General features: G+C 38.2%; 1 protein-coding gene across 4 annotated transcripts in view; it reads left to right on the top strand.

Moving 5' to 3' along the window:
• Window positions 1-23,010, top strand: part of ANO10 (anoctamin 10) — a 229,891-nt gene that overhangs the window by 58,409 nt on the left and 148,472 nt on the right. For all 4 annotated transcript variants that reach the window (XR_007133880.1, XM_047771364.1, XM_047771355.1 and 1 more), the window contains exons 10-11: window positions 6,137-6,328; window positions 13,448-13,576. Coding sequence is in view for 3 of the 4 variants with exons in the window: in XM_047771364.1 (XP_047627320.1) it covers window positions 6,137-6,328; window positions 13,448-13,576 (321 nt within the window). In the remaining variant the exon portion in view is untranslated. The remainder of the gene's footprint in view (window positions 1-6,136; window positions 6,329-13,447; window positions 13,577-23,010) is intronic.

The raw sequence follows: 23,010 nt of genomic DNA, 5'->3' as shown, positions 1-23,010 counted from the left end.
CATGGATACTAGTTGGGTTTGTTACCACTGAGCCCCAACAGGAACCCCTCAACCTTTTATTTTACGAGGTGAAACAACATCATTTTGAAAGCTGAGCATAAGCTATCAGGATTTCTTAAGAGTGAATTGTGGTAACAATGACTTGATTGCTAAGATTTTCACTTTCCCAACTCTTGATTTCTTCACTCTTCAGAGAAATAAATTGATGCTATACTACAGAACATATTTTAAAACTGCATCTGTATGCTGCAACACAACATAAGGAAATTCTTCTTAGAGCCAAATGAAACCAGAGTTTAGAAACTGCTCACCACTGAATCCCCAGCTGAGCGTCATCCTGCCAGCTCCCTCAGCACATGTGTTTGGCATTAATCTTTGGCAAGCCTGTGGATTCATACTTAATCCAAATATCCAGAGCATCTGGAAGATATACTTCCTGCCATTCCCAATACTCTGTAATTATGTTTGGGTATTCTCCTATTTTAGTAAAATATAAAATAAGAGAAGAATCGACTAAAAGTAGGTCTGATTTATACTAAAGCTCTCAGCTGCTGAGCCCAATATGCATACCTTGGTGAAAGACTGACTGAGATACAGTAGTAATAATTATAATCATTTAAAATATTAATGTTTAATATTGCTTGAAAATACTGTGATGAGTGTTTTTCTTCAACTGAAAGTGTTGTTGCCTGTGTACTAGATGATCATCAGAGCATGTGGGGATGCTGGGAGCTGCCGACTGTGTCCTGAGCTGTCATGACGACTGGCTGCATCACTCCATCACTGCAGCATGTAGAGCTGGTCCGTCCCTCTCTGGTCAGCGTGAACTGGGCATTGTGACCAGCAGGCCTCTTGGGAGGTGTCTGAGTGGCAGGTCACTGGGTTCTGCCCAGGAGAGCTGATGTTATTCAGGTGACAAGTCAGAGTCATCAGCATTAGGCATCCTACTTCAATGCAGGCTCCTTTTTCCAATTTTTAAAGATCACTAGGAGTTCCCTAGTGGCTCAATGGGTTAGGCATCCAGCATTGTTACTGCTGTGGCTCTGGTTACTGTGATGGTGCAGGTTTGATCCCTGGCCCAGGAACTTCTGTGTGCCATGGATGCAGCCAAAAAAAAAAAAAAAAATCACTACATAACTTGCCTCTTACTTACTTTTTTTTTTTTTTTGCCATTTCTTGGGCCGCTCCCACGGCATATGGAGGTTCCCAGGCTAGGGGTCGAATCGGAGCTGTAGCTGCTGGCCTACGCCAGAGCCACAGCAATACGGGATCCGAGCGGCGTCTGCAACCTACACCACAGCTCACGGCAACGCCGGATCCTTAACCCACTGAGCAAGGCCGGGGATCAAACCCTCAACGTCATGGTTCTTAGTCGGATTCCTTAACCACTGAGCCACGGCAGGAACTTCTTTACTTATCATTTTCATCTCTTACCTCCGAATCAAGGGCATATGTTATGTCTTTTGCTCCTTTCTTCCTTTGACTAAACCTTTTAAACATCAGAAAAGTTTTTAAATATAGTTTTCAGAGGGGTCTCTTCATTCTTCCCTGGTTTCCCCATTTTCTGCTGTGGACTCTTTTTTTTTTTGGCTTTGGCCTCCTTGATGTGTCTGCTACTTATGTTAGGGTGACTCTGGAGAGCTTCCTCATCATTCTCAGCTTTTTTTCCTTTACTTTTTTAAAAAGTTGAGATAATAATTCACACACCATAAAATTAGCTGGTTTCAAGGGTACAGTATAGAAGATTTTAGTGAATTCATGAAGTGGAACCATCATCACCACTGTCTAATTCTAGAACATTTTCATCATCCCCCTCCCCAAGAACCCTCCCATATCCATTAGCAAGAACAACACCCTCCCCCAGTTTAGCAACCAGAAACCTACATTCTGTTATTGGGGATTTACCTATTCTGTGCATTTTGTATAAATGAGATCACGTAATATGTGGCCTTTTGTGTCTGGCTTCTTTCACTCAACGTAATTTTTCAAGGTTTTATTCATGCTGTAGCATGCATCAGTTTTCCATTCTTTATGGTCAAATAATATTCCATTATATGGATATACTATATTTTATTTATCCATTCATCAGTTGATAGACATCTGGATTGTTTCCACTTTTTAGCTATTATGAATAATGCTGCTGTGAACATCTCTGTAAAAGTTTTTTTGTCTGAACAAATGTTGCCATATGCTAGTTCATATGTTAACTCTATATTTAACTTTTTAAGGAACTGCTAGTCTATTTTAAGAAGCAGTGGTACCATTCTACATTCCAATCAACCATATTTGAGGGTCCCTTTTTGTCCCACATCCTTACTTGTTTTTTTTTGTTTGGCCGTACCTGCAGTGTGTGGAAGTTTCCAGGCCAGAGATCAAACCTGAGCCACAGCAGTGACCACACTGAATCCTTTACTGCCAGGCCACCAGAGAACTTCTGTTTGTTTTTGTTTTTGTTTTGTTTTGTTTTGTTTTTTTGGCTGCACCTGCAGCACGTGAAAGTTCCCCAGGCCAGGATCAAACCCATGCTACAGCAGAAATCCAAGCCACTGCAATGACAGTGCTGGATCCTTAACCCCCCATGCCACAGGAGAACTCCTATTTGTTTTCTTTTTTAATGACAGCCATTCTAGGTGTGAAGTGATACTTCATTGTGGACTTGATTTGTATTTCTTTAATGTCTAGATATATTGATCATCTTTCATGTACTTTTTGGTCATTTGTACCTCTTCTTTGGAGAAAAATATATTCATATTCTTTGGCAATTTTTTAAATGGAGTGATCTCTCTTTTTGTTATTGAGTTATAAGAGTTCTTCCTGTATTCTGAAAAAAAATTTCTTTTTCTTTCTTTTTTTCTTTTTTTCTTTTTGCTTTTTAGGGCTGCACCTGCGGCATATGGAAGTTCCCAGGTTAGGGGTTGAATCAGATCTACTGTTCCTGTCCTTCGACTTCGCCTTCACCTTAGCAACGCAGGATGTGAGCCTCATCTTCGACCTATACCACAGCTCACGGCAGCGCCGGATCCTTAACCCATGAGCGAGGCCAGGGATCAAACCCACATCCTCATGGATCCTAGTTGGGTGCGTTAACTGCTAAGCCACGGAGGGAACTCCTGAATATAAATGTCTTAATCAGATATATGATTTGCAAATATCTTTCTGCGGGTTATCTTTTTAATTTCTTGATGGTGTCCTTTGATCCACAAAAGTTTTAAATTTCTACCAAGTCCAGTTTCTTTCTTTTTTGTAGCTTGTGCTCTTAGTGTCATATCTGAGAAACCATTGCCTAATCCAAGTTCAGGAAGATGGATTCCTCTATCATTTGTTGAGTGTTTTCACCATGAAAGGGTGTTAGATTTTGTTTTTTCTGTGTCTATTGAGATGGTTAAATATATTTATATATACATACGTGTATACTGATAAAACTGTTCTATTATTAATGTGTATCACAGTGACTGATACTCATATGTTCAACCAGTCTTATAATCCTGGGATAAATACTGTTGATCACAGTGTAACATCCTTTTACTCTCTTTGCTGGATCCAGCTTGCAGATATTTTGTAGAGGATTTTTGTACCTTTTTTTTTTTTTTTGGTCTTTTTGCCATTTCTTGGGCCACTCCCACGGCATATGGAGGTTCCCAGGTTAGGGGTCGAATCAGAGCTGTAGCCGCCGGCCTATGCCAGAGCCACAGCAATGCGGGATCTGAGCCGCATCCTACACCACAGCTCACGGCAACGCCGGATCGTTAACCCACTGAGCAAGGCCAGGGATCGAACCCGCAAGCTCATGGTTCCTAGTCGGATTCGTTAACCACTGTGCCACGACAGGAACTCCAGATTTTTGTATCTCTATTCAGACATATTGGTCTGTAGTTTTCTTGTGATGTCTTCATCTGGCTTTGGCATTATGGTTATACTGGCTTCATAGAATGAGTTGGGAAGTGTTTCTTCCTCTTGTTCTTTTTGGAAGACTTTGTGAAGACTTGGTATTCTTCTTCTCATGTGTGACAGAATTCACAAGTGAAGCTATCTGGGCCTTGGTTTTACTTTGTGCAAAGTGTTTTCATTGCTAACTCAGTCCTTTGACCTGTTAAAGCTCTCTTTAGATGTTCTGTTTCTTCTTGAGTCAATTTTTGTTTTTGTTATGGTGGTGGTGGTGATTGCCTCCCCACCCCCCAACTTTTGGCTGCACCTGCGGCATATAAAAGTTCCCAGGTTAGGGATCCAGTCTGAGCCACAGCAATGACAACACCAAATCCTTAACCACTGCATCACCAGAGAACTCCCTTCTTGAGTCACTTTTGATAGTTTGTGTCATTCTAAGAATTTATCCATTTTATCAAGGTTATTTAATGTTATTTTGGCATATAATTGTTCATAGTATTTCCTTATAAGTCTCCCCTCACCTTATTGACTGTAAAGGTCAATAGTAATGTCCCCTCTTTCATTCCTGATTTTAGTAATATGAATCTTTTTTTCTTGCACAGTCTAGGTAATGGTTTGCCATTTTGTTGATCTTTTCAAAAAAGTGATGTTTGGTTTTATTGATCATTGTTATTTTTTTATTCTCCATTTTATTCATTCCATTCTGATCTTTATTATTTTTTTTCCTTCTGCTTACTTTAGGTTTAGTCTACTCTTCTTTTTCTAGTTTCTTAAGATGAAAATTTTAGTTATTTTAAGATCTTTTTTTTAAAAAAGACATTTATAGTCATGCATTTCCCTCTGAGCACTGATTACACTACATATCATAAGTGTTGGTATGTTTCATTTGCCTCAAAGTATTTTCTAATTTTTCTGGTGATTTCTTATTTAAATCATTGTGTTTTTTTGGAGTATGTTGCTCAATTTTCATATAGTGTGTGAATTTCCAAAGTTTCCTTCTGTTATAGATTTCCAATTTCATTCCACTGTGGTCAGAGAGGATACTTGGTATGATTGTTAAGCTTTTTAAATTTGTTGAGAATTGTTTTATGGTCTAACATATTATCTATCCTGAAGAATGTTCCATGCGCGCTTGAGAAGAACAAGTATTCAGCTGTTGGGCTGAATGTCCTGTAGATGTCTGTCAGGTCTCTGTTTTTGTGTTAAGGCATGCCTTCAACACTAAGCTGTAAGTTTGTATTCTGCCTGAGCATTCACTTTCTGCTTGTGCAGAGCCTCAGAGTCAGTCAGAGATGAGATCTTAGACCTTTCTCAGGTCTTTGCTGAGCTTGTGTATGATCCTCTGCATGTACCTGATCTTCTCAATTCCCAGTAAAATGTCATGGATATCTGGTTCCTAAGCCTTTTGAGCTCCTTGGCTAGTCTGTTGTTTGCCCCAGCTGCTACTCATTACCTCAGGCTGACTGATGTTAAAACTGTCAATGAACATCCCTAGGGGGAAGCTTTAGCACCGGGAAGACTCAGTGAGGTAAAATAAAGACAGGCTTTTTGAGTGGGATCTTTGAGGCATTCAAAGAACTGTGACCCTACTCTCTCCCTCTGGTGTTGGAATGCATGCTGTTACTTTTTGAATCTGCTGCAGAACTGAGGATCAGGACATGAGATTAGAATAAGTTAAAATACCATGAAATTGAGCTGTTCGTCTTGACTAAATGCCGCCCTTGTTGCTGCAGGCCTTTAGTTGATTTCCAGGGTACTGAAAAATTGATTTTGACAAATTTTGCCATTTGTTGTTGTTATTTGCTTTTATGGAGAGATATAATCAGCTTTTTAGTGGGGGGTGTCAGGAACTGAGATTCTAGGGTGCTCATGATGTGAAGGTACCATCATACAAGATTTCTAATAGTGATACCGGATCATTTCTTTTTACTAGGTCAGAAGCAAACATCTTTAGCTTTGCTGTTGTTTACCTTAGAAAAAAATGTAATAATTCAGTGATTTGGCATGAGAAGAGCAGCTGTATCATTTTTTTATTCTTTATTTCAGGAACTTTAATATAAAGTTGCCTTTGAATTTAAGTAAATTCTGTTCTTTAAAAGGAGGAATTGAGAGAAATTCTTTGAATTTGTTTTTTGTTTGTTTGTTTTGGTTACAGGCCCATACCTTGAATAATATTGAAAAAGGTTATTCTTATTAAATGACATTAAAACAATACCTGTTTTCTTCTTGTGGTTTATGTTTTCATTTCCAGGGCACCTTCGATGATTACTTGGAGTTATTCCTGCAGTTTGGTTATGTGAGCCTTTTCTCCTGTGTCTACCCACTGGCAGCCGCCTTTGCTGTGCTAAATAATCTCACTGAAGTTAATTCAGATGCCTTAAAAATGTGCAGGGTCTTCAAACGTCCATTCTCAGAACCTTCAGCTAATATTGGTGTATGGCAGGTAATTATTTGAGAAGAATTCTTTCTTTTTTTTTTTTTTTGTCTTTTCTAGGGCTGCATCCGTGGCATATGGAGGTTCCCAGGCTAGGGGTCAAATCAGAGCTGTAGCCACCGGCCTACACCAGAGCCTCAGCAACATGGGATCCGAGCTGAGTCTGCGACCTACACCACAGCTCACGGCAACGCCGGATCCTTAATCCACTGAGCGAGGCCAGGGATCGAACACACAACCTCATGGTTCCTAGTTGGATTTGTTAACCACTAAGCCACAATGGGAACTCCAAGAAAAATTTATTTCTTTAAAAAAATAAAATGAGACATCATGACTTAAAAAAACAAAACAAAACCCTGTGGAGAGATTTGAGAAAACTAGATTTTATCCTTGCTGTGCAATTTCAGATGGTCATTAACTTTCTCTGGTTCTTGCTTTTCTTGTTTTTAAAATTGGGAGTGGAGATGAAGAAGGTAAGCTATAACTCAGACATAAAACCTGCAGATATAAAACTTTAGCAGTTTTCTTGGAGGACAGTCAAGCTGTGCTTCACCCACTGGATGAAGAGACCCTCCCCACTGCATTGACAGTGGAGATCGTACGGGGAGCCTGAACTTCCATCTTCATTCTTACCTAGCAGTAATGAGGTTCCCTTTCAGGTCCCTGCTGGAGTGTTTTCAGAGAAAGCCAAGTGGAGAGTCAAGACTTTTACTACCCCCCAAGAAGGCCTCATGAGAGCATTTATGCCCCTCTCAGCAAAGGAAGTATCAGTGGTAGTCTAGTGTGAACCCAGAACTTCCCACCTTGGGTGTCAGTGGTGTCCATGTAGAAAGCTGGAGGTCTACCTGCTAGTGACAAGATATTGTCCCCTATTCTCCTCTTGGAATGGTATCAGAGGAACCAACTAAAACAACAAGATCTGGAGTCTTACGACACCGCAAGTATCAAGGCTTTTATTTAAAAAAAAAAAATCACTCATTATGCAAAGAACCAGGATGATATGAAATTGAATGAAAAAAAAAAAACATTCGGCACCAAGATGACACAAATGTTGAAACCATTATATAAAGATTTTAAAGCAGCCATTATAAAAAAAAATAAGCAATTACATACCTAAAACAGATGAAAAAGTAGGAAGAATTAGAAAGTCCCAGCAAAGAAGTAGATATTAAAGAATAATCAAATAGACATTTTGGAAGTGGAAAATAAATAACAAATAAAAAGCTCAGTGAATGGGTGCAATAACAGAATGGAAGGGATAGAAGAAAGAAGCAAAAACTGGAAAATAGAACAATAGAAAATTACCATTACCTGATTTGAACAACAGAGAGAAAATCGACTGGAGAAGTAAACGTAGCTTCAGAGAGCTCTGTGACTCTAACTACAACAACAAAAATCTAGCGTTCCTATTATTAGAGTCCCAAAAGGAATGGAGAAAGGAAGGACTGAAAGAGTACTTGGAATATTAATGGTCAAAACTCATCAGATTTGGGAAGAGACCTAAAACTACAGGTTAAAAAGCCAGGTGAACCCCAAACAGGATAAACCCAAAGAAGTTCATGCCAAAGTACATCATACTTAAACATATGAAAACTAAAGACAAAGTCTTGAAAGCACTAAGAGAGAGATGATATCTTTGCCTGTAGGGGAAAAACAAGATGATAGCCAGTTTCTCAAGCTGGAAATCATGGAGGCTAAAAGAAAGTGGCACAATATTTTTCAAGTGCTTAACTAAAAGAACTATCAATACAGAATCCCATATTCAGAGAAAATATCCTACCAGAAAGAAGGGGAAATCAAGACACTCTCAGAAGAAGAAGGAATACTAAGATAATTTGTTGCCAGCAGACCTATCCTAAAAAAATGGCTAAGAGTTCCTGAAACTGAGGAAATGATTAAGGAACAAATCTGGAAATGTTAGAAAGCAAAATCATGATAAGCAAAAACACAAGTAGATGTAATAGATTTTCCCTCTCTTATAAAGTTATGTTTGATAGTTGAAACCAAAAACCCCAATGCTATCTAGTGGTTCTAAATATACGAAGAGAAAATATTAAGTATTATAAATTGGAAGTGGTAAAGGAAGGCAAGATTTCTATAATTCACTTGAACTAAATGACTGTACAAGTAGAGTGAATATATGTGTGTATTATATATATATAGACACACGTATAAAATATATATTTGTATGTGTATGTGTACATGTATATAAATACCTGGATCAACCTCTAAAAAACTGTATAAAAGATACACTTTAAAACAAATCAAAATGTAGTACTAAAAAATGTTGAATAACTTACAATAAGATAGGAAAAAGAAAACAGAGAAATGAAAAAACAGAAAGTGAAGGGTAGACTTAAGTCAATATCTTAATTACATTAACTGCAAAGATTCTAAAGAAATCAGTTAAGGATAAAAATTGGCATAGTGGATTAAAATACATAGCTCAACTATATGCTGTCCACAAGAAACGCAATTAAAACGTGATATAAGTAGATTGAGAGGTAAAGGATAGAAAAAAAGTACGTGGAAAAATTAATCAAAAGGAAGCAAGTGTTGATATATTAATATCAGATAAAAATAGACTTATTAGCAAAGAAAATTACCAGAAAGTAACATTCTATGATGATGAAAGGGGTCAAATTATGAAGACAATGTAGCAGTCTTAATAGGTATATGCATAAAACAACAGAGTTTTAAAATGTGTGAACTAAAATTATGAAACCGAAAGGAGAAATAGATGAGTCCACAGAGTTGGAGATTTCAGCATCCTCTTCTTAGCAATTGACAGAACACTAGAGAGAAAATCATCAAGGGTATAGGAGAACTCAACAACACTATTAAATAACAGACTCTAATCCATGTTATAGAACATTCTACTTAACAACAAAAGAATATACATTTTTTTCAAGTGTTTACAGAACATTCAACAATATAAACCATCTCCTGTTGAAACAAACTTAAAAATTTTTAAGAACTGAAATTATGCAATATGCTTTCCAACCAAAATGGAATCAGACTAGAAATCAATAACAGAAATATAATAGGAAAATCTCCAAACACTTGAAAACTAGACAGCATATTTGTAAATAATCATGAGACAAAAAGTGTCAAGTGAAATCAAAACATTCATTGAACTAATTAAAAATGAAAATAGTCAGAGTTCCCGTTGTGACACAGCAGAAACAAATCCAACTAGAACCACGAGGTTGCGGGTTTGATCTCTGGCCTCACTCAGTGGGTTAAGGATCTGGTGTTGCTGTGAGCTGTGGAGTAGGTCGTAGACATGGCTCAGATCTGGCATTGCTGTGGCTCTGGCAGGCAGCAACAGCTCTGATTTGACCCTAGCCTGTTGAACCTCCATATGCCACGGGTGTGGCCCTAAAAAGACAAAAGAAGACAAAAAAGAAAAAGAAAATAGAGCATATCAAACTTTTGGGGATATAGCTAAAGCAGTACTGACTGAGAAGTTTGTAGCACTGAATGCATACACTGGAAAAGAGGAAAATTCTCGAATAAGTAATCTAATTCCTACTCAAGAAACTAGAAACAAAACACAAAACAAACCCCAAAGAAGCAGAAGGAAGGAAATAATGAGGTACAAACCAATGAAATTGAAAATAGAGAAGATCAATGAAACGAAGAGTTGGTTCTTTAGAGAGATCAATACAATTAACAAATGCCTAACAAGACTAATAAGAAAGAAGAGACAAATAACTAGTATAAAAATTAAATATCAGCTATCACCTGACCTTGCAGACTTCAAAAAGATAATAAGGGAGTATTACGAACAACTCTGCACATGTAAATTTGACAACTTGGCTGAAATGGGCCACTTCCTCCAAAAATACAGACTACCACAACCCACCCAATATGGAATAGATAATTTGAGTATCCCCACAAGTATAAGGAAATGAATATGCAGTTACAAATTCCCCCAAAAGACATATTCTGACCCAAATGGTTTTACTGGTGAATTCTCACATTTAAAGAAGTAACACCAATTTTACACAATTTCTTCCAGAAAACAGAGGAGGAGGGGATATTTCCCAATTCATTTTATGAAGTTACTATAACTATGATAGTAAAACAAGACAGAGTATAAAAAAGAAAATAACACACCAATATCTGTTGTGAATAAATACACCAATAGCTTAATGATTAAAACATAGAATTCAGCAATATATAAAAATAATTAAACAACATGACAAATGGAATTTAGCCCAGGGATGCAAGCCTGGATCAGTATTGAAAAATCAAACAATGTAGTCTACCGTATTAATAATCCAAAGAAGAAAAATCACATGATTATATCCGTACTTAAAAACATTTGATAAAACATAATACTCATTAATTTTGAAACTCCCAGAAAAATAGGAATAGAGGGGAATTACTTCAAATTGATAAGGAGCATGTGTAAAAAAAGCTTTAAAGCTAATAACATCGTACTTATTAGTGAAAGGTTAAATGCTTTCTAAGATTAGGAACAATGGAAGAATGCACTCTCAATACTCTTATCGAATGGTAGAAATAGTAGAAATTCTATCTAGCATAGTAAAGCCAGTGATATCTCCAGTTTACCCACCAGCTGATCACAGGTACATGAGCAAGCCCAGTCAATGTCAGCTGAGACCAAAAAACTTGCCTAGATGGGCACAGCCTAAATTGTCCACCTACAGAATCATGAGCTAAATAAATGGTGGTTGTTTTGAGCCACAGAGTTTGGGATGATTGTTACACAGCAATAACTAACTAATATAGGAAGATTCAGTATTCTAAATATATCAGTTCTCCTTTAATATACAAATTAGTTAATCTACAAGTTAGTTTATAGATGTAGCACTATTCCAATGGAAGTTTTTCTTTTAACTAGGTAAAATTATTGCCAAGTTCACAAGGAAAAAATAGAATAGCAGTAGATCTCTAAAGAGGAGGAGTAGGGACCCTCATTTCTACTTATTAAAACTTGTTATATAACCTCATTTCATAAAGTAGGGTGGTGTTGGTGAATTATTAGACAATCAGACCAATGGAAGAGAAAGTCCAGAAATTCAGTATGTGGTATAGATGAAATCTCAATTCAGTGGAGAAAATCATTGACTGTCCACTAATAATATTGAGATAATTAAGTCTCCAAATGGGTAGGAAGTTTTCTCTTCAAATTTAGAGAAAAATTGGCAAGACACAGAATGGGAGAAAAAATACTCATGATAAATATGTCTGCCAGAGAACTTATATTCAGATTATATAAAGAAACTCTTCAGTTCAGTAATAAGACAATTAAATGAAACATGGACAAAAGATTTGAAGAAATGCTTCACCAAAGAATATACGCAAATAGCCAATGAGCTCATGAAAGGATTTAGAATTAGCTGCCAGGCAGGTGGTGCTGGGAAAACTGGATGGCTGCATGTAAAGCAATGAAACTAGAACATACCCTCACACCAGGCACAAAAATAAACTCAAAATGGCTTAAAAACTTAAGACAAAATACCATAAGACTCCTAGAAGAGAGCATAGGCAAAACATTCTCTGACATCAACCATACAAATGTTTTCTTAGGTCAGTCCCCCAAGGCAAAAGAAATAAAAACAAAATTAAATAAGGGACACCTAATCAAACTTACAAGCTTTTGCCCAGCAAAGGAGGCCATTAAAAAACCCAAAAAGACAGCCTACAAAATGGGAGAAAGTACTTGCAAACGATGCAACTGACAAGTGCTTAATTCTCCAAAATATACAAACAATTCATACAACTCAACAACAAAACAACCCAATCAAAAAATGGGCAGAAGACCTAAATGGACATTTCTCCAAAGAAGACATACAGATAACCAGCAGGCACATGAAAAAATGTTCTACGCCACTAGTTATTAGAGAAATGCAAATCAAAACTACAGTAGGGTACCGTCTCTCACTGCTCGGAATGGCGATCATTAACAAGTCTACAAATAACAAGTGCTGGAGAGGGTATGGAGAAAAGAGCTTTTCTGCGTTGTTGGTGGGAATGTAAATTGGTACAACTGTTATGGAAAACAGTATAGAGCTTCCCCAGAAAACTGAATATAGAACTACCATATGATCCAGAAATTCCACCCCTGGGCATATAGCTGGACAAAACTATAATTGAGAAAGATACATGCACCTTTATGTTCATTGCAGCACTATTCACAATAGCCAAGGCATGGAAACAACCCAAGTGTCCATCCGCACATGAATGCAGTAAGCAGATGTGGTACATATACACAATGGAATTCTACTCAGCCATAAAAAAGAACGAAGTATTACCATCTGGAGCAACACGGATGGACCTAGAGATTCTCATACTAAGTGAAGTAAGTCAGAAAGGAAAAGACAAATACCATATGATATCACATATATAGAAACTAAAATATGGCACAAATGAACCTGTCTACAAAACAGAAACAGACTCACAGGCATAGAGAACAGACATGGTTGCCAAGGGAGAGGGAGTGGGATGGATGGGGAGTTAAACAAAAAAGAAGGTACACTGGTCACCACGTCTCCATTGTCCATACTCAGTAATATGCATGAGTCTCCTTCGTGGGATCCTGGACCCAAGTCTACTTAGTCATCTCAGTGGGGCTTGGCATCTGTATGTTTCTAAAGTTCTACAGATGATTTGGTAATTGCTGCTCGAAAGGGATCACTGTAACCAGTGCCTTGGGGAAAGCTGAACCAGATGTGGTGTGTGATCTGTTAAAGCAGGACCGTTTCAGAACATAAACTCTCTTTGAAATCATACCTAACTGATTTTGAATGTGGAGCATTTTCCCCAGTGACCCTGTTTTACCTCCCCTTTTATGTACCTGGAGTAGAGTAACTTTAGCAGTATATTCTTGGATGTGTTCCAAATGGTCCCTGGCCACCTCCAGTTGGGAAGGTGGATCATACCATTTGGTATATTCAAGCCAAAAGTATCTGAAATACCCTCTAATAGTATGGCTTTTTTAAGCTAAAGAAAACCATGGCGTTATAGAGAAAAATCTTTTACATGTCCTTGGAATGTTTAGAACTAAGGAAAGGCTTTTTTCTTGACTCTAGATAATGCAAGGAAATATGGAAGCCGTCATTGTGGTTTTTAACTTCACATTCTGTTTTCTTTCAGTTGGCTTTTGAAACAATGAGTGTTATATCTGTGGTCACTAATTGTGCTCTGATTGGAATGTCACCGCAAGTGAATGCACTCTTTCCAGATTCAAAAGCAGACCTCGTTTTGATTGTCGTAGCAGTGGAGGTAAGTGAACATTTAAACCTGTTTTAAATAGTCTGTACATAAGATGCCTCTGTTATTCTAAGGCAGTGATGTCCCTGGCTGTCAGTGATGGGCAGATTAGCGACATGCATTTACTGGTAAGAAAGCCAAGCAGTTCTGGTAATGGAAAGACATGAGGACTGAGGCTATTTATTCCTGGTTATTGCCTGTATATGAAGAAGTCACCATGATGCAAACAGGACAGTGACTTTTCCAGCCATTGTGCTGGCCTTTCCAGTGTTGAGGAGATAAATCTTACCTGAAATAGAATTCTGTGGATTTAATATGTTTTTTCAGTCTGTTCGAGGGATCTGTCATTTCCACTTTCTTAAGAAAATAAATCCTTAGAAAGGTTTTTGATCATGATTTAAGTCTCACTTGCAACAGGTGTGGGATTCATTGTTAGCACTCTAAACTCCAAAATGTAATGTGTAGGAAGACTCATAATACAAAGTACAAGTAGGCTGTGTGTGTACTTTTTAGATACTTGTCTTCTTTATCATGTTTCTGAATACAGATTACTGTAACATTTTGGAAATTAAGCATTAACCAATTGCAAATGGGAGAATTTGCAGGAATTTTATTGTTGCCAGTGATTGCAGTAGTCAGGAATATTGTGACCTTTCGTTTTTTAGAAATTAAAAAAATAGAACAGTAGTGGCAGTTTATTAAAGCACGACTTAGTAAGATCATAGAGTGGTGATTGACATACCTAAGGCCTCAGGATTTAGGACTGACCAGAAGAAATGACATTATGAACTCATACATTTCCAATAGTGGCAAAAGCAATATATTCTGCTTTACTCTGTTTGCTCTTTTAGTGTGTTTAATAGAAATCTGTGTTCATGATAGAGGCTATATATTGAATATGCATTTTGGAGAATGATTTTAGACAGCAGTGAGTGGGAAGGGAAAGAGAATGGCTTTGGCAGATAAAAGTAGGTCTGTTTTGAATTTTTGAGTTGAACAGGATTTTGGAGAGCGATTTGCAATGCTGATTTCTCACCTGTGGAAGTGAGAGAATGAAACAGAGATACCTTAGACAGGGGATGACCAGCTAGCCAGGCTCACAGAGCATCTTCTTGATTTAGGATCTGGCCCTTTGCAGATCTCGGAGCTTGCCTTGGCCAGTGAATCCAGAGCTAATTAGGCTTTGGGGACTGACTGATCCTTAAAAATAATGAGATTCATATGGAGCTGACCAGAATGCCAGGTGGTTAAATTACTGTAAGGAGACTTTTCCAGTGTTTATAATAGTTGGTGTTAAAGTAGAAGTGGAATTGGTTATTAGAAGATTTCTTGGTAAATTTAGAAGCAGAGCTAGAGGAGAGTAATTGCTTCTAGAAATGTAGAAAACATGGAAACCATCCTTTCCCTCAGAGTGTAGCTCTGTCGTGAGCCAGATCTTGATATCCATTGCCACAACTGAGCAATGCTGCGTAAATTCAGTACTATCCACTTCTTGATTTTTGCCTTCACTTTCTCTAGACTTCTAGTTGGCCCAGTCTTTCTGTACATTCCCATTGATTAGACCCCTGCTTTCTTTTGTACTGGTAGTGCCTTAATCGGGTATCCAGGGCCTGGCTTGTCTCACTTACAATGGGTCTGCAAGACTGTCCTGCAAAGTGCTAACGTCAGGTGTTGCAGGCTGATTGTACTGGTCTGATCCTCATGGATTCACTTAATCTACAGGTTCTTGAGGGTCCTTTGTTGTTGTCCTGAGGTTCTAACCCTCATGCCTCCTCTTAGGTTTTCAGTCTCTCTGTATAGCATTAAAGCAAGTTTTACTGTCATTCTCTAAACTTGTTTCCCTAGGGTACCACAGAAATAAGCCTCTATTTAAAAATTATATAAGGAAAAATCTTATATTTTCTGCAGAAAATGTTAGCCTGTAATTGTGACTTTAATTTTCACTTTATTTTGTTTTTAAGCTTTTTATTTTGAAATAATTATTATTTACAGGAAGTTGGAAAGATAGTACAGAGGTCCCAGGCACCCTTCACCCAATTTACCCCAATGGTTTTATCTTACATGAATTCAAAACTGAGAAGTTGACGTTGGTAGAGTGTCTGTGTAGCTCTTTGTCATTTTATCACATGTATAGATTCATTTAACCATCACCACAACCAATATACAACTCTGTCACCACAGAGATCTCCCTCCTGCTACCCCATTATGGTCACTCCTAACCCTCAACCCACCATCTCTAACTGTTGACAACCACGAATCTGTTTGCTGTCTCATTTTTGTCATTTGAAGAAAGTTATGTAAATAGAACCATACAGTTTGTAAACGTTTCTTTTGTAATTTCTGTTGTGAATTGTGTCTCCACAAAAGATCTGATGTAGTCCTGACCCCAGCACCTCAGAATGTGACCTGGTTTGTCAGTAGAGTTGTTGCAGATGTAATTAGTTGCAGCGAGGTCATACTGGAGTAGAGTAGACCCTTAATCCACTATAACTTTTGTCCTTATGAGAACACACAGAAACATAGGAAAGGATGCCGTGGGATGAGGGAGGCAGAGATTGAAGTGCTTTTGCTGCAAGCCCAGGAACACCAAAGAGTGCCATCAACCACCAGAACCTGGGAAGCACTGAGGAAAGATCCCCCTATAGGTGGCCGAGGAGCCAGGGCCTTCAGAATTCGTGATTTCAGACTTCTATTCTCCAGATTGTGAGACAATAAATTCTACTGTTTTAAGCCATCCGGTTCACGATACTTTGTCACAGCACTCCTAGAAAACTAACACAATGTCCTTCCTGTTTGAAGAACTTCCTTTAGCTGATTCCTTTAGTCTCTTAGCTTTCCTTTATCTGGTAGCTTTTGTTCCCCCCTTTCATTGTTGAAGGAGAGTTTCACAAGATATAGAATTTATGGATTGCAATTCCTTTCTTTCAGCACTTGAAAAATATTTTGGCACTTCCTTCTGATCCCCAAGATTTTAGATGAGAAATCTTCTGTTATTCAAACTGGTAGTTGCTTTTAGGTACTGTGTCCTTTTTCTCTGGCTACTTTAAAGGTTTTTTGTTTTTGTTTTTTTTTCTCTTTATTTTTAGGTTTCAAAGTTTAGTTATGGTAGATCTTTGTCTATATTTATTTTCTTGTTTACTTGTTTAGGATTTGCTCAACTTCTTAAATCTTTAGGTTTATTTTTTCACCAAATGTGGGAAATGTTTGGCTATTAGTTCTTCAGATATTCTCTTTGTTTCTTCTTTCTTTTTTTTCCTCTCTCATCTGAGAGTCTGATGATCTGAATGTTGGGTCTTCTGTATTTTTTTTTTTCAGTCTGTTTTTTCTCTATTGTTCAGATTGAGTGAATTCTATTGATGTTCCTCAAGTTCACTGATTCTATCCTCTATCATTTCCACTCTACTATTGAGCCCATCCACTGAGTTTTTCAAAGTTTCTATTACATTTTTCAGTTCTTTAAGTGCCATTTGGTTTTATTTTATAACTTCTTTTTTTTTTTTTTTGGCTGATATTTTCCATTTTTCCATTTGTTTAAAGAGGATTTGTAAGTGATGATTGAAGAATTTTTACAGTGACTTGTCTTAGCTCAGGCTGCTATAACAAAATTCTCTAGACTGTGGCCTACATTTCTCACAGTTCCAAAGTCTGGGAAGTCCAAGATCAAGGTGCCTGATAAATCTTGTTAGGGCCTTCTTCTTGACTTGTAGACAGCTGCCTTCTTGCTATCTCATGTATATTTTACAAATAAGGTCACTAATCCCATCCTAAGGGGTCCATCCTCATGACCTCATCTCAACATAGGTATTTTCCACAGGCCCCACCTCCTAATACCATCACTCTGGGAATTAAGGCTTCAAAATCTGAATTCGGGAAACGCAGACATTTAGTCCATAACATGGCTGCTTTAAAATCCTCAGATAATTCCAGCCTCTGATCTATCTCAGTCCTTGGGTATATGGATTGTATCTTTATGGTCAAGTTGAGATTTTCTTGGTTCTTGTTATGATACGTGCTTTTGATTGAAACTTGGATGTGTTGGGTAGTATTTTCAGAGACCCTAGATCCTATCTAAGTCTTATGTTTTATCAGGCCTCCTCACACTGTTGTGAGGGTTGGGGGTGGGGAGTGTCACCTTGTTACTGCCAGTCCGTGGTAGAGGTCCCCTTTCCTCACTTGGATTCTGTTGTCACGTGAGGGGAGGTGTCTCAGTTACTGCTGCAGAGCAAGTGGGAGTTCTGGCTCCCTGCTAGGCTTCCAGTGATGCATGTCTTACTGGGAGGGGAGCATATACATCATTATTGCTTCCCAGATGGCCTTCACTGACAGTCTGATGGGGAATGGCCTTCTTCCTGCTGGGTGGGGGTGGAAGTCCTGACTTCACTAGATTCCTGTGATACCGTCCCAGTGGGAAGCAGAAAAGGAACCTGTTGCTGCAAAGTAAGGGGGATGCTTCTTAACCTTCAATGGGACTGGCAGACTGGACTCCCTACTTGGCTTTCTCTGGCAGGGTTAGGCCCCTTGTTATAGGCTGGCAAGGGTGTAAGTCTAGGCACTCCTCCTGGAATTTGCTGGGCTGGATTCCTATGCTGTTGGTCTGGAATAGAGTGCTTCCTAAGAGTTTTCTCTCTCTCTAGACCACCCCTTTCCTAGTCCTTTGGTTAGAGAGAGCAGCTTTTCTTGGGGCTTCTGTTTTTATTGTCTGCACCTATTTTAATTTCTGGGTTGCCAGCTTCCTCAGCACATAGTCTGGGCTAACATGAGGTAAAGAGAAAACTCTAGAAACTCACTGCCATGTTGTTCCTTAAGTCGTGGGGTCCCTGGTCAGTCTGTCTTCTCTTTACCTTACAGGTCCTCTTGTGTTGATGTAGAATGTTTGTGGTTTGTACTCAGCAGAAGAGTCGTGCAGAAGTAGAAGGCCTCACTTTCTTATTTATTAACCTTTTGTTTTTTTTCCTTTCTTAGCTTAGGACATTTGCACATATGAAGTCCCCTCGTTGGGCCTGGCTAACACAGCTGTATTCATTAGGTTCAGCTTAGATGTCACTGGACTCCCAGGCCTTTCTGATCCACCTCAACCAGGTCTCTTCTGTTAGTCTCATGAAGCCCTGTATTCTCCTTCATGGCATTTACCCCTCTGATAAGCCTTGCACTTACCTGAGGTTTATGTCTGTCTGTCTCTCCTGTGCACCATCAGCTTTAAGAGAGCCAATTGATGTCTACTCTTCTATCTCAGTAAGCAAAATACTGCCTAGAACAGCGACTAAAATATAATAGATATGCAGTTCAGTGTTTAGAATACTGTTGAATTAATAAACTATTTAAAAAGAAACTGGGCATTTCAGTGTTTTTTTTTTTTATTTTAAAAAGAAAGATATTTCTTTTTTGATAAATTCATATTCAGTGTTAATTACATATCTATATTTGTTAGTTTATCACATGTTCTAAGTTCTGCCTGTAGAACACAGAGTGGCAAGTGCTCATCTTTTTCATTCCTTAATTACATTACACTCGGTGTTGAGAGCTGCTATGTATATGATACTGAATCTGGGGCTAAGGAAAGACAAAGCTGTCTTTTTTATTTTTGTCTTCAAGAATTCTGCTGCTGAATGTAGTCGAGAACATAGGGCTGTTTAACGCACGCATGCATATGCTCCCCCTTGTCCCAGAGCTGTGCAGTTCAGTACCTTTATTAGAGACACATCTGGACAGTGTAAAGGACATGCCAAGTGAATGGTCTGCGGAGGAGATATCCCCAGATTTCATCCGAGGACAGCAGACCCTTTGGTATCTTTATTTTCTTCCTTTGGTGAGCTCTGGGGCCTCCTTAGCATGTTTTAGAAAGTCCTGGCTGTGACTTAATTCTGATTTCCCAGAGCAGTTTAAAAGGTCCTTTCTTACATGCTGGTGGAGATGTCTCACTCTGAATTCTGACCCCCCCCCCTTTCTTTTTTGTCTTTTTGCTGTTTCTGGGGCCGCTCTAGCGGCATGTGGAGGTGCCCAGGCTAGGGGTCTAATCGGAGCTGTAGCTGCCGGCCTGCACCAGAGCCACAACAACACAGGATCCGAGCCGCGTCTGCAACCTACACCACAGCTCACGGCAACACCAGGTCCTTAACCCACTGAGCAAGGCCAGGGATATGAACCCGCAACCTCATGGTTCCTAGTGGGATTTGTTAGCCACTGCACCACAGCAGGAACTCCCATTCTGGGCCCATTTTAATCTACTCCTAGCATGTAAATTAGGGCCACTCTGGCAACCTAAAGAGTAGGAGACAAAAGCACAGCCATGGGCTCATTTAGAGTCAGTCATAACATGGAAGCAAGGTGTTTTTCAGCTTAAAATCCATGCCCATAAGCCAACGTGCCAGGGGTCTTTTAGGCTATTCCGTTACTTTTAGACTTACACCTCTAAACAAGAAGTATTTCCTTTGGTTACCAAGGCCAAGTTCTTATGAGAAGAGTGCTTATTTTTGGTGTGAGCTTGTTTTTTATGAGGAGATAACTGTGATGTTACCAATATTTATTAATATGGAAGTTTTTGCTAATATGGAGACCACTGGGGGTAAGTCAGAGGGTGAGGGGTGAGGAGGTTGTGATAATTATATGTGTACTGCTCTTTCCGTTTCTTTTTTTATTATGGTAAAGCATATATAACATAAATTTACCATTTTAACCTTTTAAAAAAATTTTTACTGTAAGAAACACATAATATGAAATTTACCCTTTTAACCATTTTCAAACGTACAGTTCTATGGCATAAAGTACACTCATACTGTCATCACCACCATTTACGTACAGAACTTTTTCAGTTTCCCCAGCTGAAATGCTATACCTGTTAAACTCCCATCCTCCTCTCCTCCAGCCCACGGTAACCACCATTCTACTTTCTGTCTCTGTGAATTTGACAACTTTAGACACTTGATATAATTGGAATCCTACAGTATTTGTCCTTTTGTGTGCTTATTTTTCTTAGCATAATATTTTCAAGATTCATTTATGTTATAATGTGTCAGAATTTCCTTCTTGTTTTATCTATGTATCACACATTTTTTTTTTTAATCCATTCGTCTGTTGATGGACGACACATGGCTGTTTTTACCTTTCGGCTGTTAGGAATAATGTTGCTATGAACATGGATGTACAAATATCTGAGTCTCTGCTTTCACCTCTTTTGACTATGTAGCCAGAAACAGAGTTGCTAGTAATTCTATGTTTAATTTTTTAAGGAAATTCCATATCATTTTTCCACATCAGCTGCACCATTTTCCGTTCCTGCCAGCAATGCACAGGGTTCCAGTTTCTCCACATCTTTGCCAACACATGTTTCTTTCTTTCTTTTTTTTTTTTTTTTTTGGTAAGGTAATAGTCATCCAAATGAATGTGAGGTGGTTGAGCATCTTTTCATGTGCTTATTGGCCATTTGAATACCTTCTTCAGAGGAATATCTCTTCAAGTCCTTTGCCCGTTTTTGTTTGTTTTTTTATTTTTAATTTTTTGTCTTTCTAGGGCTGCACCATGGCTTATGGAAGTTCCCAGGCTAGGAGTCAAATCAGAGCTGTAGCTGCCATTCTATGCCATAGCCACAGCCACATTGATCTGAACCACATCTGTGACCTACACCACAGCTCATTGCAATGCCAGGTCCTTCACCCACTGAGCAAGGCTAGGGATCGAACCCACATTCTCATGGATACTAGTTGGGTTCTTTACCACTGAGCTGCAATGGGAACTCCCTTTTACCTGTTTTAAAAATTGTATTATTGATTTTTCAGTTGTTGAGTTGTGTAAATTCTTTATATTTTCTTGATATCAGTCTCCTATTAGGAATATGATTTGCAGATATTTTCTCCCATTCTGTGGGTTGCCTTTTCATTCTGTAGATGCTGTCCTTAGATACACAAAAGTTCAACCTCACCTGTTTTCTTTTTCTTTTTTTGCCTTTGCATTTGGTGTCATATCTAGGATGTCATTACCAGATCTAATGTCAGAAAAATTTGCCCTGTGTTTTCTTTTAGGGATTTTATAGTTTTAGGTCTTAAGTTTAGATCTTCAATTAATTTTGAGTTAATTTTTGTATATTATGTAAAATAAGAGTCCAAATTCATTCCTTTGCACTTGGATATCCAGTTTTCCCCACATCATTTGTTAAAAAGACTGTTCTTTCCCCTAGTGAATGGTCTTGGCACCCTTGTTGAAAATCATTTGATTATACATATGAAGGTTTATTTCTGGACTGTTTATTCCTTTGGTCTATATGTCTGTCTTTTTTTTTTTTTTAACCACTTTATTGAGACATGATTGACATACAGGAAGTGGTACACATTTAATGTAATCAGCTTGATGAGTTTGGAGATAAGTAATAGCTATCGTTATGACACTACCACACTGCTTTGATTACTGTTGCTTTGTAGTAAGTTTTAAAATCAGAAAATATGAGACCCCCATCTTTGTTCTTTTTCAAATTGTTTTGGCTGTTTGGGTGTGTCTTTGTTAAGTGCTTTTAGTAACTGTAGCTGTTTATTTTCTGATTTTTTTTAAACTATTGGTCAAAAGCTGGGATATTTTGGCTAAGATTGGTATTAAAATAAGGCCTCTGTTTCTGCCATGGTAATATATTTGAAGATGTATTTATTTTTATTTTATTGACTTTCTTACCTCTGAGAGGACCCTAGCTTTGGTTTCTAAATTGAGAATTTTGTGTGTCAGAACAAAATCAAGCTCAAAAAATGTGTTAGAAGTAACCAAAAAATTAGTGAGTTAGTTAATTTTAGTCTAGTGTTGCTAAGACCTGAGCTGAATGCCATCTGGTCTTGTAATGAATCCAAAAAGTTAAAAGTTTACAAATACATTAGAAAATAGAAGTTTTGGGTTTATTGCCATATTTGTTTTTAAAAATCATAATAAAGTTCTAATTCAGAATGTTATATAAAGTTCATCAAAACTATCAGCAAATCAGATGAATGTGTTTCTTTCTGTTTATAAGATTTCTGTCTTTGATCTCCAAACGTGTTTTCAAGTAAGGAAGTAAAATCTTAAAATTATATTTTATTTCCTGTTTTTTCCTGTAGTTTCAAGTGTTACTATTTATTGAGTTAAACTTTTTTTTCTGGAGTTCTCGTCACGCATCGGAAATGAATCCGATTGGGAACCATGAGTTTGCGGGTTCGATCCCTGGCCTCACTCAGTGGGTTAAGGATCCAGCGTTGCCCTGAGCTGTGGTGTAGTTCACACATGCAGCTCGGATCGGGTGTTGCTGTGGCTGTGGCGTAGGCTGGTAGCAACAGCTCCAATTCAACCCCTAGCCTGGGAACCTCCGTATGCCACTGGTACAGCCCTAAAAGGACAAAAGACAAAAACAAAAAGAAAATTTTTTTCCCAGTAGCATATTAAATAAACAGCATGCTATACTTTCATATTTGTGGCCCATGAAAGAGTAGAAATTTCAC

The sequence above is a fragment of the Phacochoerus africanus genome, chromosome 1 (assembly GCF_016906955.1).
Source record: "Phacochoerus africanus isolate WHEZ1 chromosome 1, ROS_Pafr_v1, whole genome shotgun sequence".
Classification (NCBI taxonomy): domain Eukaryota; kingdom Metazoa; phylum Chordata; class Mammalia; order Artiodactyla; family Suidae; genus Phacochoerus; species Phacochoerus africanus.
Note: the sequence above shows the minus strand (reverse complement) of the source record. Positions and strands in the feature narration are given on the sequence as shown.